The following is an 18,348-nucleotide window of genomic DNA, read 5'->3' on the forward strand; positions in this document are numbered from 1 at the left end:
GAGGAAGATAACATATAGTAAAAAATGACAGCAAATTACACAAATCTAAAACACATCTACATTATGTTATAATGTCAGCAGATAACATAAAAATGATCTCTTTATAGAATATATGGTCTTTAACAGAAGAACTCCAAAGATGATAAATACTTACGTCTTGATGTTCTCATGGTAAACCTTGGTGTCTGATGGCTGGTTATAGAGTGGCTGTAAAATAAACCACATATTCTGTGTAAAATGGTATACATATGTCTAAGAAGAGACATACAATAAACTTTTTTTGTGTGCTGGTCTAGGGCCTGGGTGCTGTCCCTGAACTTTTTTGGTCAGGGCTAGTGCTCTATCACTTGAGTCACACTTCCAGTTTCCACTTCCAAGTTTCTGGTGGCTAACTGGAGATTAAGTCTCATGAACTGGACTTTCCTGCCTGTTGGCCTCAAATTGTGTTCCTTACATCTCAACCTCCTATTTAGCTAGAATTACAGGTCTGAGCCACCAGTGCCCCACTTAAAATCAACATTTTAAGCCTAGTCCTACCTGATCTTCAATATAATAACATGCCCTGCCAAAACCTTCAGACTTCTGGGGTTCCTGAATAATTCCATCTCCTAAAATTTCCACTTCTCTAAGAAAGTTTGCAAACTCACTATGTCCTATAGTGAGTATGATTACTCATAGATTTCATTTTATTTCAAAGGAAAAGATCACACATTCATTGTTCTGAAAGTATGGCATAAAGAATTTTCTATCAATATTTTTTCCTTTTATCTTAAAGGATTCCATGTGCGAGCTCAATGAACACACGCTCAGGATGTTTCTGCAAAAATAAGCCAAATTCATTTGCTATTATATTAAACTTTATCACAAACTTTGTCTGCCCAAGATGCATCCTTCTCATCCCAAAATAAAGGAGTCATATTCCATTTTACCCCAAGAAAAGCTACTACTGATACCAAAAAAAGGGGGCATTAGGCTGGGCGCCGGTGGCTCATGCCTGCAATCCTAGCTACTCAGGAAGCTGAGATCTGAGGATCATGGTTCAAAGCCAGCCCAGGCAGAAAAGTCCGTGAGACCCTGATCTCCAATAAACCACTAGAAAACCAGAAGTGGCGCTGTGGCTCAAGCAGTAGAGTGCTCGCCTTGAGCTGAAGAGTGCATGGACAGCGTCCAGGCCCAGAGTTCAAGCCCCAGACCAACAATAAAAAAGGTGGGGAGGATAGGGCTGGGAAGGTGGCTCAGTGGTAGAGTGCTTGTCTTGCATGCATGAGGCCCTGGGTTCGATTCCTCAGCACCACATACACAGAAAAAGCTGGAAGTGGGTGCTATGGCTCAAGTGCTAGCCTTGAGCTGAAGAGCTCAGAACAGTGCCTAGGCCCAGAGTTCAAGCTCCTCGACCAGCAAAAAAAAAAAAAAGGGGGGGGAATTACGAACAAGAAAATAAATTTCTTACTTACCAATTCAACTTTTGGGCCAAGACCTTCAAAAATTTTATGAGCTTCTTCTGCTTTTTTCTATGGATAAAGATGTTGTTAATATTATTTAATTAAAACCTATTACCTGAAAGAATTACTACCTATTTAAAAATATTTATCTACAACTAATCTATAATTAAACATCCTTATTTCCAATATTATTCTTTTATATAACAGGCTGAAACATGTTCTAATTTTTTTATTTTTACTGCCAATTCTGGGGCTTGAACTCAGGGCCTGAGTGCTATCCCTCAGCTTTTTCAGCTTTTTCTGGTTAATTAGAGAAAAGAGTCTCATAGACTTTTCTGCTTGGGCCACAATCCTCAGATCTCAGCCTCCTGAGTAGCAAGAGTTCAGGCATAATACATTTGTAATTTTAATAGTTTTCCTTACCAAATTTAATCAAAGCTTAATATCTGCAGTAAGAACAATGCCTAAAGAATTGGAAAGTTCTTAAACAGTTATTAAAATCTAGAGAAACAGAATAGAGATTTTCTACTAGAAATAAAGCCCCCATAAGTCATGCTTATCTTTAATAAAAATTTAAAAACAAAATACTATAAAGTGGCCAGTCTTACTGTGGTAAACGAGAGTGATCTGACTACAGCTCATCATGAACTTACTTTCTAGTTACAAGTACACTGCAGAACAACAAAGACTTAATTTTATTCAACTCAGTACAAAATAAACTAAATTATAAAATTACCATGCATTTTTCAAAAGTAAATAATGATTAGTTCCTGGATAGGAACCAATTAACCTATCAACTGGCAGACAAAGGATGAAGCTCAGTTTAGACAGTGTGACAAAGCCTTGGGTTCAATCTTAACTACCACCACCACCAACAACAACAACAAAAAAACCAAAACAATAATACATACAAAAATTGTGCTATACAATTTTTATTGCCTACAAATTTAAGTAATTCTTCAAATTTGAATGTGTTCTCTGTGCCAGGTACCTCCCAGAAATTAAGAAAATAATAAACAATATAATCATAATCACTATCAACAGTGAAGGGTGTCAAAGATAATGATATTTGAGCTGGGTCTTGAAGAATGAATGTGCCCCACAGATAAAAAAGATAAAGCAATGAACAGTTTGAAGGCTAAGGCAACAATGTGGGGGAAAGGAACTAAAAACCATTATGGAACCATTCAAAACCAGTTTGGGGGAAGGGTGAACAGCTGTTCTTCAACTGAAGAGGTGACATTGATCAAAATGCATTATACTCATAAACTAATTGTTGAATTGAAATCCCTTTGTACAACCATTTAAAAATAGTAATTTAATAAAACAAAACAAAAAAAAAGATTTGTTCTGGTAGGATATCACTAGGAAAGGAACTTTAGGGTAAGGGTAGACAGGTAGCTAGTTTTAGCTATTCTGTACCAACTGAGGAATAATCAAAAGATTTTGTTTGGAGTAATGCTTGATATATGGAATGACAAAGATAGGTTAGAAAGAAAATAAAGACTAAAAGAAGGAAATTCTGCAATTATGTAAGAAGAAAACTTTAAATAAAGTTAATGGGTAGACACTTGAGGCTCACATTTCCAATACTAGCTACTTAGGAGGCTGAGATCTGAGGAACACAGTTCAAAGCCAACCAACTCAGGCAGATATGTCCAAGAGACTCTTATATATGCAATGAACAACCAAAAAGCTGGAAGTAGATCTATAACTCAAGTGGTAGAGCACCAGCTGTGTGCAAAAAAGTTCAGGGATGGCTCTGTACGGTATTTTTACAATAAAAAAATTAAAAAAAAAAAAAGTTCAGGGATGGCACCCAGGCCCTGAGTTCAAGCCTCAGGATTGCCACAAAAAAAATTTTTTTTTAATGATATTTTTCAGTGACAGAGAAAAACAGGCAATTCACCTGGCCTGGGTGTCTAGTGACTGTTGACACAAAACATATTCTGTATCAACCTCTTCCTTTTCTCTGGTGCCACATTCTCTTGCAAATCATCCAATCAAAATACAAAAAGGTATTTCTAAAAACTTCTCCACTATAATCTAACAACCAATGTCTGTACATATTATTATTATGAAATTAGAGCACTTACAAATATTTCTGAAGGCTACAACTGAGCAGAGAAATAAAAAAAAAAACCAAACCTAAAAAATAGTCCAGGAGAAAAAAAAAATAGTCCAGGAGAATAGTCTGTTTAAAGACTAAACAAACTTAGTCTGAAGTTTAAATTGGAACCAAGCCAACTTTTCTCTCAGGGAGCCAACTTTAAAATTAGTATTCTCTTTTTGGCAGTTTTCTTCCTCCTACTAACTTTCTAAATAAAAGAAAGACATACAAATGATAATGGCTGCTACCACTTAAGCCACACTGGGCTTAATTCCTTATGTACTTTTGTCATTATCTCCTCTCTCCAGTCAATGGTATGGAAATAAATAAGGCTAGTCATTAATAAAAGCTAAACAAGCAGTGGAGACCTTACATTTAAGAGGCAACATAGTAAGGAAGGAAGAGCACTGCAAAGCAAGCAATAAAGAACTATGCTGTAGACATAGCTGAGCCTTCATCTTCCTACAAGCCAGGAAACAAGCTACCATTCTAGGAATGCAAAAGTGTAGCAGGAGCAATTGAGTAACAACAGGGTATACTTATAAAAGCAGAAAAAAAGAATCTTTTTCGCTCATGCTTTTCTTACAGTTATTTTGAGCTAAAAAGCTTTCTTTAAAAAGAAGACTTTCTACTATAAGAAGGTAACTGACAGGAAAGAATGGTGAAAGGGGTGACTCTGATTAAGAAGTTTTCTACTCATAAACAGACATGTTGAATTTAAACCCCTTTATACAACTTTGTAAAGGTAACTTTTAAAAAGGTAACTCTATGACTAAGATTTCAATTTTCATTTTCCCTTTCTTTATAAAATGAACAATAAAAAAGAAACATTCATGTTTATAATCCTAGCTACTCAGGAGACTGAGATCTGAGGGCTACAGTTCCAAGCCAGCCTGGTCAGCAGTGTCCATAAAACACTTATCTCCAATTGGACAGCAAAAAAGCCAGAACTGGAAGCACCTGCCTTAAGCAAAAAAGCTAAGCAAGGGCTAAGCAAGGACCTGTAATTCAAGTCTCAGTACTATGTAAAAAGAAAAAAACTATATGTGTGTGTGTGTGATATATATATGTGATATATATATATATATGTGTGTGTGTGTATGCACACACACACACACACTTCACTATCTAATGAAGGTACTATATAAATAATTTCTCTATCAAACCATGTTCAATAGTTTTCAGTCTTCATATCTCAATAAGGTAACCAAAGAATTCACTAGTATAGGAACTGTTGATCTTTGTAGCATAGGCTCATTGTGGTTGGGAGAATAGCTTAATGGTAGACTATCTACCTAGCATATGCAAGGCCCTCAGTTATCTATCCCTCCTTAGCTCCCTAAAAAATTCAATCAGGTCTGGAAAGGTGGCTCAGTGGTAGGGTGCTTGCTTTGCATGCATGAGGCCCTGGGTTTGATTCCTCAGCACCACATAAGCAGAAAAAAGCCAGAAGTAGCACTGTGCCTCAAGTGGTAGAGCCACTTCAGCCTTGAGCTGAAGAGCTAAGGGACAGTGCCCTGGTCCAGAGTTCAGGCCCATGACCGACAAAAATAAAATAAAATAAAGTAAAGTAAAATAAAATAAATCGATCAATAAGTATCACTAAATCCAAGTTGTTACCTCATACTTCAAAAAACAAAATACTTTTTATAAAACGTAAAATCTTGAACCAGGTATACACTGCACATACTTATAATCCTAGCTACTAGGGAAGCTGAGAACTGGAGAACCTCAACCTAGGCAGAAAAATCTGTGAAATTCCATCTCTTAGCAGCAAAATTGTAGACTGGAGATATGGCTCAAGTATAAGTGTGTCAGACATGAACAAGAAAGTCAAGCTAGCGTTTAAAGTCCTGAATTCAAGCCAATCAGAGATTTCACACAAAACCTTTTATTTCTATGTTGTTCCAAGCAGAAGAGCAACTATCTACCCATGGCTATATCTTCCCTTAAGGTATGACATGAGGGGGCAGTCCTCATTTAGGTCCTTTAATGCCTTCTACTTTCATTGGATTTATCTTCATTGTATCATTCCAGTTATTTAATAAACTGGATCAATTTTGAGCCCAACCAGGGTACTATTAATTGCCTATATTTTAACCTGCCCATGGCACTTAATACAACTATTATATATCTGATGACCCTAATTATATATTTACCTACACACACACTCTCTCTCTCTCTCTCCACACACACACACACACACACACACACACACACACACACACACACACACACACACACACCCACATACATATATCTGAATCCAGGCTTTTCCCACCAGTGGCTTTTTTTTTTCTTTACCCTGCCCCTATTAGCCCCACCCGAACCCCACCCCGCCCTCGGGGACCTAGGAATAGATAACTGGGCTCTTTGCAGATACTCTACCACTAAGTTATTCCCTACCAACATTTGCTTTTCTTCAGGCAAATACCTTTCAGATTTGTTAAAAAAAAAAAAATCAACTCTGGTAAGTCAACTCCCTAAAAAATAAACAATCCCAACTTGCTACTGCTGATCAACTTTAAGTAAGAAGCCTATTCTCTCCCATAATACTTAAAGCCTATTGAGGACTTCTGGAAGCACACTGCCCATCAGATATGATAAAATGTTTTCTTAACATTGGGGTGAAATCAGTTTTCCCTTTAATTGGTAGTTTCTGAGCCAGGGTCTGCCAGAAACTGTTACTAAAATAATTCCTGAAATTGAGGCCAGATTTTCCTAAATCCATAAGTATTTTTAACTAAGAATATGAAAAGAAGAGACTGATTTAACTAAAAGCCTAACTGAACTTCAATGACTACCTTGAACTTTATGCACTAAAATCCAACCATAGCCCAGGCACAAATAATAATTAGAAGACGATAATGATGAAGTTCATTTCCAGATGCAAAGGCCTATCTGAATTGAAAAGTTATTAGGCTTTGGTATTAAATGCTTATGAAGAAATAGAAAGTTTTATATTACGTGCCATCAAACTTGTTTATCAGTATTTAATAGTAAAATCACTTAAGTCCTACTCTTAATTTTTGTATAATATGTAACATAAATTGGAAATCAGGTCTTAATATAACTATAATTTGTTTAGAAACAGAAAAGGTAGTCAAGAGGGTTTAACAGCCTGTGCTGACAGAGACAGAGTAAGCTTACCCGATTCTCATCATAAATAATTTGGACAATACTGCGGTGTTTCTGCTCCACTGGAGGAGGGGACACAGGCTTCTCAGGCTCAGGAGGTTTAGCTGCTTCTTCTTCAAGCTGTTGCTAAGAGACCCGGAAAAGAAGAGTCAGACATCTAGGCACATCACCACCCACCAGTAATTAACTGCTAGAGATAACACAGGGTCCCAAACTTTGCTTGCTGATTCTATAAGGGAATGACTTAATCTATGAGAATCTCAGGGAACCAAGAGCTCAAAGGAAAACATTCATTGTAACTAATAACAGAAAAACACAAAACAACCTAAAATAGATATACACACATAAAGGTAAAGGGAAATAATTTTTAGTATTTAAATTTTGACAAATTTAAAGCAAAACATTAAGAGAAACTAAACTTAATGAAGTTACCTATGGACCTCTATCACAATGGCCTTTAGATGTTATTGGAAAAACACTTTTATGTTCTGGCCTTTTAAAAATAAGACCCTGGGGCTGGGAAGGTGGCTCAGTGGTAGAGTGCTTGCCTTGCATGCCTGAGGCCCTGGGTTCGATTCCTCAGCACCACATAAACAAAAAAAAAAGCCGGAAGTGGCACTGTGGCTCAAGTGGTAGAGCACTAGCCTTGAACTGAAGAGCTGAGGGTCAGCGCCCAGGCCCAGAATTCAGTCCCCATGACCAGACCCAAAAAATAAATAAATAAATAAAAGTATTAACAATTTGGGGCTGGGAAGGTGGCTCAGTGGTAGAGTGCTTGCCTTGCATGCCTGAGACCCTGGTTTCAATTCCTCAGCACCACATAAGCAAAAAGAAAAAAAAAGCCGGAAGTGGCGCTGTAGGCTCAAGTGGTAGAACACTAGCCTTGAGCTGAAAAGCTGAGGGGCAGCGCCCAGGCCCAGAATTCAGGTCCCACGACCGGACCCCCCCCCAAAAAAAAGAAAAGTATTAACAATGGGGGCTAGGAAGTTGGCTCAGTGGTAAAGTGCTTGCCTCACATGCATGAGGCCCTGGGTTCCATTCCTCAGCACCACATAAGCAGAAAAAAGCCAGAAGTGGCGCTGTGCCTCAAGTGGTAGAGCACTAGCCTTGAGCTGAAATGCTGAGGGACTGCGCCCAGGCCCAGAGTTCAGGCCCCGACCAAAAAAAAAAAAAAAAGTATTAACAATGGCATAAAAAAGGAAGTGCCTAAGGCTAAGTCTAACCAAAGCATTAAATTATTAACAAAAAAATAAAATATGAAAAACTTTCTAAAATAGAGGCATCATATTCATAGACTGGATAACATGATAGCATAAAGATATCATTCCCTCAAAAATGGTCTCTATAATTCTACATAGCTCCATAAAATTCCAGAAAGAGGGCTGAGAATGTAGCTCAGTAACAGAGTGCTTCCATGAAACCCTGGGTTCGATCCCTCAGTACCACATAAACAGAAAAAAGCCGGAAATGATACTATGGCTCAAGTGTAGAGTACTAGCCTTGAGCAAAAGAAGCTCAGGGACAATGCCCAAGCCCCTAGTTCAGGCCCCAGGATTGGGGGGGGGGGGAATCTAGCAAGATTTTTTGAAAATCAAACAATACGATCCTAAATATTATATGAAATATATACATTTTTCAAATAGCTAAATTACACTGGATGCCAGCAGCTCATGCCTGCAATCCAAGGTTCTTAGGAAGCTGAGTCCAAGTTGAAAGCCAGCCAAGACAGTAAAGTTCTTGAGACTCTTCTCCCCAATTAAACACCAAAAAGCTGAAGTAAAGGTGTAACCCAAGTAGTAGTGCATTAGCTTTGAGCCCAGGCTGAGTTCATGCCCCAGAACCCGTATAGGAGGGGGGAAAAAAAAAAGCTAAGGCTACGAAGGTGGCTCAGTGCTAGAGTGCTTGCCTTGCATGCATGAGGCCCTGGGTTTGATTCCTCTGTACCACATAAGCAGAAAAGCCAGAAGTGGTACTGTGGCTCAAGTGGTAGAACACTAGCCTTGAGCTGAAGAACTGAGGGACAGTGCCCAAGCCCAGAGTTCAGGCCTCACAATGGATTAAAAAAAAGAAAAAGAAAAAAAAGCTAAATTATGCTTATGGAAGTGGGTTTATCAAACTGGAAAAGAATTATTATAAATGTCTAGTAATTTCTGAATACTACAAAGAGATCAATAGATACAAACACAAAGATCAGAAATCAATCCACTTACAGATGCAAACATGAACTGTAATAGTCACACTGCAGAACAAGAAGGAATAGTCTTTTTAATAAACTACCAATACAAGGGAAAAAAACGAAGCTAAGCTTTGGTAGCTCATGTCTGCAACCATAACTACTGAAGAGGCTGAGATCTATGGATTGCAGTTCAAGACCAGCCCAACCAGGAAAAGTCATCCAACTCCTATGCCCAATCAATTACCAAAATAAGCCACAAGTAGAGCTGTAGCTCAAGTGGTACAGCACTAGACTGGAGCAAAAAACAGCTCAGAGATAGAATCCAAGCCCTGAGTTTGAGCCCTAAGACCAGCAACCAAAAAAAAATAAAACATTATGACCTCTACCTTGAAGCAGATGAAAAAAATCAATTACCAGTGGATTAAATATTGTGAGCATAAGTATACAACTTGTAAGATAATACAGTACAATGCCATACATAAATATAAGTGTAAAAGAAAAAGTGTTAAGCCAGTGGCTCACACCTATAATTCTAGCTACTCAGGAGGCTGAGATCTAAGGATCTCGGTTCAAAGCCAGCCCAGAAAGGAAAGTCTGTGAGACTCTTATCTCCAATTAATCACCAGAAAACTGGAAGTGGCTCTGTGGCTCAAAGTGGTAAAGCACTTAACCTTGAGCTGAATTGCTCAGGGACAACAACCAGGCCCAGAATTCAAGCCCTACCATGTGCATACACACACATACACAAAGTGTTAAAAGAAAAACTAGACTCCAAAAAATTAAAAACTTTTTCATACTATCTGGTAGTGAAAGACAACATACAGAATGAGAAGACATCTTCAAGTCATTATCTGATGAGGATCTAAAATCATACATGTATATATACACCCTTACAGCCATGAAAAAAGGTTGGCATTGTGGAGCTCACTCAACTACATAGGAAGTGGAGAGAAAACAGTAATAGTTAGAATCAGCCAGGGCATAAAGAAAAAGATTGCTTTTGTTTCTCAAAAAAACATGGTGTGGGGCTGGGAAGGTGGCTCAGTGGTAGAGCGCTTGCCTTGCATGCATGAGGCCCTGGGGTCCATTCCTCAGCACCACATAAGAAAAAAGAAAAAAGCTGGAAGTGGCGCTGTGGCTCAAGTGGTAGAGCGGTAGCCTTGAGCTGAAGAGCTGAGGGACAGCAGCCAGGCCCGGAGTTCAGGCTTCAGGACCAGACCGCCCCCCTCAATAAAAAAAGATATACATCTAAGAAGATTTTGAAAAAGAAATTCCGCACAACGAAGTACATGAATATCAGAACAGCATTATCAAAATAATTGAAAGATATAACCCAATGCCCATCAACTAACTGATAAATAAAAATTTAAAGAAGAAATGATTCAAGATACAATGTGGATGAACCTTGATAACATGCCAAATAAATGAAGCCAAACATGGTAAGGTCAGAAGAGGATTCTATTGATCTGAAATGTCAACAATAGGCAAATCATGGCGAAGATTTTTTTTAAAAAAGACTAACAGATTAAAAAAAAAAAAAAAGACTAACAGATGTAAAGTTTCATTTTGAAAAATATGTTCCAGAACTAGTAATGATAGAATCTATCTACATGAATATATCTAATACAAAATACACTTAATTGTACATTCTGAAAGGCTAAACACTATCATCTATGAATATATCTCAATGTTTTAAATAATCCGCTGTTGAGCCAAACATAACAGAATGTACTCTGAGCTAAGTAGGAACTGAGACAGGAATTCAAAGCCAACTTCAGCAATATGAGACCCCCATCTCTTAAAAAATAATTTTTTTAGCTTTGAATTTGTTATTGTTTTGAATTCTTTGAATTCTTTTTTAGCTAGAATTCTTCCCTCAAAAAGGCTGCTTAAAAAAATTAAATGACAAGCCAAAAATTAGACAATATATACTCTATACATACTGACAGTAAAGTTTAGGAAACAATATGAAAGAAGACTTAAATAATATACCTAAGAAGTGAAAATAAATCAAAATGGAAAAAAATTAAACTGAACCTCACTCTTAATCAAGCAAAGGCAAATTAAAACACATTAAGAACTATTTCATATTCAAATGAAAAAGACAAAACAATAAAGATATGCATAAGCTGGCAGATATAAATGCTGCCAGTGGAACATAAACTGTACTACAACCTAAGCAAACTGGGGGTCATCTAGTACAGTTAAAGATCATATAATCGGACAATATACCAGGAAAAATGGATAAAACTAACTTCACTGGAGAGACACATTGTAGAATATGCTAAATAGAAAAACACCTACTTGTTTCTTTTTCAGTTTAAGGATCTGCTGTTCTACTTTTGCAATTTCTCGATCAACACGATCCATACTCTGTATTAACTCTTCCTTTGAAAGCTTTGAAGGTGAAGCATTTTGATCATCTGCACATGGTTGCCCAGCAATTGGAGAAGAGGGAGCATCATGTTTTCCTCCAAATGCTGGATCCTTTAAAGAAAGAAAAAAAAAAAAGAACAAAAAACTGAGGACACCCATTTATTTCTCACTACCAACCAATGTCAGAGATAAAGTATTAACTGAAAAAGTAAATTTTCAAACACAAAAGAAGCATTGGAGGTATAGACCAAATGGTAGAATTCCAGGTGAGCACGTGTGAAGTCCTAAGCTTAGAGAATCATGTACACTATTTCTCTAATAGTAGTTTTTATTAGCAATTTTTATACTAACATACAAACACATTATATACATCTCCTGCATTCTCACAGTTTAGGTATATCATTCACTATTTGAAGACCCTAAAAATTACAGTGTCTAATCCAGCCAAATGGTTGACCAGTCTTTAACGTAACAATACACTACAGAGAATTTCTGGAGAAAAATAATAGTGCAGTCATAACAGAAAGATAACAAGTTCTCAGCCATTTAACTGCAATGGCTCTTTTGGTTTCATCAAGTAGGCTAGAAAATACTGATATTCTACATAAAATTTTTTAGGTAGACCCAAATTAGCAGCTATGATATGGCCAAAGTTTGCAGGGCACGGGAGGTAGCTCAGTGATAAAGCCCATCATAGCTTGTGAGGCCCTGAAATAACAACCAAAACAAGAAAAACAAAATTTTTCAGTATTTTCAAGGACCAATACTAGGCACAGAAATCACAGGAATGACCTAAGATTCTGCTGCTACAATCTCTGAGCTACCTTCATAAAAGACAATTCAGGCTAGTATAGCACATATAATATCCCTTTAGCAAAAATCCATCCTCCCACCACACACACAGACACACACACAGACACACAGACACACACACAGACACACACACAGACACACAGACACACACACAGACACACAGACACACACACAGACACAGACACACACACACACCTTCAAACCATTCAACCAAACCTCAGGAGTGATATGCAATATGATGAATATCTCTGCACTCAGAATCTACTATCCAAGATGAAAGTATACAAAAAGAAATGTACTCTTTATCTGACTTACACAACTATAACCCCTCTGTACACTCTTATAATAACAATTTTTTTAATTTTTTAAATCTACTATGCAGCACACAGACACTATTTCCAGGCTAAGCTTATAGCACATAAATTTTAGACAAAGGCACTAATTTCCTTTAGGCTATGATAATCTTAGAATGAAGATGGATATTAGGATTATATATTATAAAATAGGTTAATTAATTACAAAAGGTATTAAATATTAGCTGTGAAAAAACAGTAATTCTGAACCAAGAATGCACATAGGAACACATAGCTGTTCTTACTTTGGTACACAAAGGAGGAGGATGCAATGCTTGGTAAGAAATGTACGCATTATCCTGCCCATGTAATTGTAACCCCTCTGTACAGTATGTTCACAAATAAAATAAAATAAAATTTTTAAAAAATTACTTTGGTGCAAATATTTCAGCTAAAATATAACATGCATATTGCTAAAAGCTTTATATCCTATAACAGCAGGCAGATTAAATATTAAAGGACTTCTGGGACAAGATTATAGTTATATAACTATAAAGCATTAGTGATGTGACAAAGAAACTGTAACAGACTTCCAGAATTTGCATTTAGCCTAGTCTGAAAGCCTTGAACTCTGGGCCTAGGCACTGTCCCTCAGCTCTTCAACTCAAGGTGAGCACTCTACCACTTGAGCTACAGCGCCACTTCTGGTTTTCTGAGTGGTTTATTGGAGATAAGAGTCTTAACTTTCCTGCCTGGGCTGGCTTTGAACAATGATCCACAGATCTCAGCCTCCTGAGTAGTTAGGATTACAGGCGTGAGCCACTGGCGCCCGGCTTGAACCCAAGACTTAAAATGTAAATTCTTTTAAGTTACTGGCTTCCAGAATAAAAATTACATATATTTGAAATAAAAAATTGGATTTGGAGCCAAGTGCTGGTGGTTCACCTATAATCATAACTGCTCAGGGGGCTGAGATTTGGAGAAAGCCTAGGGAGATATATCTAAAAGATTCTTCCAGAAAAAAATCTAGAACTCAAAGCCTGGCTCAAATACTACAAGGCCTGCAGTGTGCTAAAAAAGCCAAGTGAGCACTAAGGGCTGTGCATTTGAGGCTGGTAAAACAAACAAATGAGATTTAAGGTGTACAGATCAATTTAATAAACAAAAATACAGTGAAAAATGTATCTTTTCAACAGGCAAACATCACCATGAAAGGCAAAACAATTTCTAAATCCACTAAATCAACTAATACTTGCAAAAATAACCACTAAATTAACTTTCATAGACATTCATATATTGTGAAGGCTTTTGTATATGACAATTTGTTCCCAAGGACTCTGAAAAAAATTTTTTTTGTTTGGGTCCTGAGTTACTGCTAAGTCACGGCAGCTTGGGGCAGACCTCCAGCCTCTGTTGCTCCAATTTCCTCTGTTTGGGTCTTTGTTTCTTCCTGGGAAAAGCTGAGTGAAAAAATGAGGCCCTGAACTCAAACCTCAATACAATGAAAAATACTTTTTTAACAAAAGCACTGATCAAATTAAAAATATAATGCCCTAAGTATCCAAATGGGAATAACAAATTTAAGAAACAAATTGTGAAGAAAACCACTAACAAAATATAAATCAAAAAACTCAAAAAACAATCCAACAAAAAGCAAACAATATCTAAACATATTCACGTAACAATCAAGATGAATAACTCAAAAATGTTATAAATTTTACTAATAAAGTAAGTCCAAGTTAAAAACAATTTTATCAAATGAATAGAGGCGCTTTTTTTACTAAGAAAAAGATATCAGCAAGGACAGAAAAGCAGAAACCTTTAACCACTACTGGAAAAAGAATTTCTTATACTCTTTTTCCAGGCAATCTAGAAATGGTCACAGTAAGCCTTAAAAATGTGTCACCTTGCCGGGCACCAGTGGCTCACACCTGTAATTCTAGTACTTGGGAGGCTGAGATTTGAGAATCCATTGTTCAAAGCCAGCCCTGGCAAGAAAGCCTATGGGAATCTTATCTCCAATTATCCATCAAAAAGTCAGAAATTGAGCTGTGGCTGAAGTGGTAGAGCACTATCCTTGGGTAAAAGAGCCAGTCAGGCCCTAAATTCAAGCCCAGTACCAGGGGGCCGCGCATTCATAACGCACGCACGTGCGCGCATACACACACACACACACACACACAGTATAAACTCTGACCTATTACTAATTATATTAGCAAGTATTTAACTTAAGAGATTAAAATTATGTATCAAAAAAACTAGCCAAAATATTGTATCTCACAACAATATACTTATAAACAACCTACATGTTTGACAAATGACCAAATAAATTTGTACTTATATATAAAATACCAAATGAACCCTAAAACAAGTATTTATTGTTATTACTTAACACTAAACCAAAACCTCAGTATACATGTAAACAAACAGTGTTGAACAGAATATAAGAGTGGGCTTTTTAAACTACACACAAAACAATTAAGTCACACCTCCTGAATCAGCTTTTTGCTGGTTAAATGGAGATATGAAGCCTCATGGAGCAGCTGCTGGTGGCTTACACCTGTAATCCTAGCTGCTCAGGAGGCTGAGATCTGAGGACTACAGTTTAAAGCCAGCCCAGGCAGGAAAGTCTGTGAGACTCTTATTTCCAATTAACCATCAAAAAGTCAGATACGGAGCTGTGGCTGAAGTGATAGAGCACTATCATTGAATGAAAAAGCTAAGAACAGAGTCTAGGCCATGAGTTCAAGCCCTAGGCCTGACTAAAATAACTAGCAAAGAATCTCATGGACTTTTCTTCCAAACTGGTTTCAAACCAAGATCTTTAGCCTCATTAGTAGTTCAGAATACAGGCATGAGGAACCAAGACCTAGCTGAATTTTTCTTTTAGTGAAATATTTTTTTCAAACTCCATTTTACATGGTGAAGTGTGCCTCAAAATCTTCAATAGTTTAGTTAACTCCTAGTTTATCATAAGAACTTGTCCTCATCCAACTCATGATTTCAAAATCTTTTTTTCTTTTTTTGGTCAGTTGTGGGGCTTGAACTCTGGGCCTGGGCGCTGTCCCTCAGCTCTTCAGCTCAAGGCTAGTGCTATACCACTTGAGCTACAGTGTCACTTCCGGTTTTCTGGTGGTTTATTGGAGATAGGAGTCTCACAGTCTCTCCTTCCCGGGCTGGCTTTGAACTGTGATCCTCAGATCTCAGCCTCCTGAGTAGCTAGGATTCCAGACATGAGCCACCAGCACCCGGCTCAAAATCTTATATTGTTGGGAAAATACTGTAATAAATACTTGCTTGCTGTCACATAGATTTTATCTTTCCTTCTTTGTATATACACACACTTCTTTTTGGCTGAACTATTTGGAAATAATTACAAACGTATTTGCTATCTTTTCAAAACTCAGGAGATGTACTAATTTATATTAGTACAAACGGCAATTGGTAAACATATAAATTTTTTTGTTTTGTTTTGTTGGTCCTGGGGCTTGAATTTAGAACTTGAGCACTGTTCCTCAGCTCTTCAGCTCAAGGCAAGCGCTCTACCACTTGAGCCACAGAACCACTTCCAATTTTCTAGTGGTTTATTGGAGATAAGAGCCTCACTGACTTTTGTGCCCTGGCTGGCACAGGTCTCAGCCTCCTGAGCAGCTAGGATTACAGGCGTGAGCCTCTGGTGCCCGGCTGAACATATAAATTTTATGGGAAAGAGATTTAATATCAAAATTTTTAATTTTGTGTTATTAAAAATTAAAGAAAAGAATTATGTTAGTAAGGTTAAGGGGGTGAGGAAGTAGTTCAGGGATAGAGCACTACACCAGCTTGTACAAGACCCCTACCACCACATTTACACATATACAAAGACATTAATACTTTACTATTACAAGTTTTTTTAACTAGCTTATTCTTTCAAAAACAAGTATTTATTCAGTTCCTATTAAAGCATTTGGGACTTCCTAATTTGGAAGCAAAATAGACAACTGGGCTAGAGGCATGGCTTAGGAGTACAACTACCTAGCAACTATATAAGGCACTGTTTAAATCATAGTACCACACAAAAATGACAACTGTACAGGGCCCTACTGGCTCATGCCTGTAATCCTAGCTACTCAGGAGGCTCAGATCTGAGGCTCAAACCTCAAATTCAGCCTAGACAGTAAACTCCATGAGATTCTTATCTCCAATTAACCTCCCAAAGTCAAAAAGAGCTATGGCTCACGTGGTAGAACACTAGCCTTGAACACGAAAGCACAGGGATAGCACCCTGAATAGCCCTAAATTCAAACCTCTGGACCAGCCGAAAAACAAAACAAACAAAAAAAACCTGAAAGATAAACACAGCAACAAAAGTGTAACACAGATATATTTCACAAAAGATAATGACAAGCACAAGGAGAAAAATGGTTTAATCTTAAAAGGACTCCCATAAATTCATAATAAACACTATTCAAAACCACACAAAATATAGTAATACTAGTAGTTAATTGTGATGGTAAAGTATAAGCATTATATTTAATAATGCATTATAAAGTTAAATATTGCTGAAATTTTAAATATTTTTGCCACAAAAAATGGTCAACTATTGAAAGGATGATATGTTAGCTTGACTTAATCATTCCATCTTGTATACATATATCAAATCATATAAGGAAATATGCACATACTTTTATCAAAAAAACCTCAAACAAGCTATGGAACTATAGATGTTAGAGTTATAGGTAAAGGGCTAGGAATGTGGCTTAGTGGTAGAATGCTTGTCTAGCATGCATGAAGCCCTGGGTTCGATTCCTCAGTACCACATACACAGAAAAAGCCAGAAGTGGAGCTGTGGCTCAAGTGGTAGAGTGCTAGCCTTGAGCAAAAGAAGCTCAAGTTCAGTGCCCAGGCCTAGAGTTCAAGCCCCAGCACTGGCAAAAAGAAAAAAGAATTATAGGTAAAGGACTGAATTATAGATAACATTTCTCCTCTATAACTTTTTTTATTATTTGGACAATATAAAGAATTGAATTTACCTCAAGCTTGCTAGGAAAGCACTCCACACCTTCAAACACCATCCCCTTTTTTTTTGGTTATTTTCAAGGTAGGCTCTCACTTCATGCATGGGCTAGCCTAGGCTGACCAATAGTCTGGGTTGTGATTCTCCTACTGTGTTTCCTCTAGAGCTGTTATAACAGGTATATGTAATAATGACCAGCTGTTGGTTGAGGAGGAGTCTTAAAAACTTTTATGTCCAGAAGGGGGTGACACTGATCAAGATGCATTGCATTTATTAACTACTATGTTAGACAGCACCTCCCTTGTACAACTGCTTAAAGATAAAAAAGAACTTTTATGGGGCTGGGAAGGTGGCTCAGTGGTAGAGAGCTTGCCTTGCATGCATGGAGCCCTGGGTTCGATTCCTCCGCAAATAAGAAAAAAGCCAGAAGTGGTGCTGTGGCTCAAGTGGTAGAGCGCTAGCCTTGAGCTGAAGAGCTGAGGGACAGCGCCCAGGCCAAAAGTTCAGGCCCCACGACCAGACTCCCCACCGCAAAAAGAACCACTTTTAATGTCCAGACAAGCCTTAAACCAATTAAGCTACTGAACTTGGCATGGTTTCTAAATTTTCTAAAATACTTACATAAATTAGGAACAATTTTTCTACATAAAAATTATAGATAAACCTTACCGAAAATGTGCCTTCTCCCATATAACAAGTTAATAAATTATTACTAAACTAGAGGAACCTCTATAAAGTTCAATCTAAATTTGACAAAAACAGGTACTCTTACATACCTCTGACCACAGAAAGTCAGTACAAAATGTTTGACAAATAGCTGGGCACTGGTGGCTCACGCCTGTAATCCTAGCTACTCAGGAGGCTGAGATCTGAGGATCATGGTTCAAAGCCAGCCCGGGCAGGAAAGACTGTGAGACTCCTATCTCCAATAAACCACCAGAAAACCGGAAGTGGCACTGTAGCTCAAGTGGTAGAGCGCTCGCCTTGAGCTGAAGAGCTGAAGG

General features: G+C 37.6%; 1 protein-coding gene across 1 annotated transcript in view; it reads right to left on the reverse strand.

Moving 5' to 3' along the window:
* Positions 1-18,348, reverse strand: part of Ncor1 (nuclear receptor corepressor 1) — a 168,843-nt gene that overhangs the window by 107,743 nt on the left and 42,752 nt on the right. Inside the window, exons 5-8 of the mRNA XM_013016349.1 lie at positions 11,171-11,353; positions 6,703-6,816; positions 1,455-1,511; positions 155-207 (exon numbers count right to left, since the gene is read on the reverse strand). Coding sequence (XP_012871803.1) covers positions 155-207; positions 1,455-1,511; positions 6,703-6,816; positions 11,171-11,353 — 407 coding nt within the window. The remainder of the gene's footprint in view (positions 1-154; positions 208-1,454; positions 1,512-6,702; positions 6,817-11,170; positions 11,354-18,348) is intronic.

The sequence above is a fragment of the Dipodomys ordii genome, unplaced genomic scaffold, assembly GCF_000151885.1.
Source record: "Dipodomys ordii isolate 6190 unplaced genomic scaffold, Dord_2.0 Scaffold31, whole genome shotgun sequence".
NCBI classification, from domain to species: Eukaryota; Metazoa; Chordata; class Mammalia; order Rodentia; family Heteromyidae; genus Dipodomys; species Dipodomys ordii.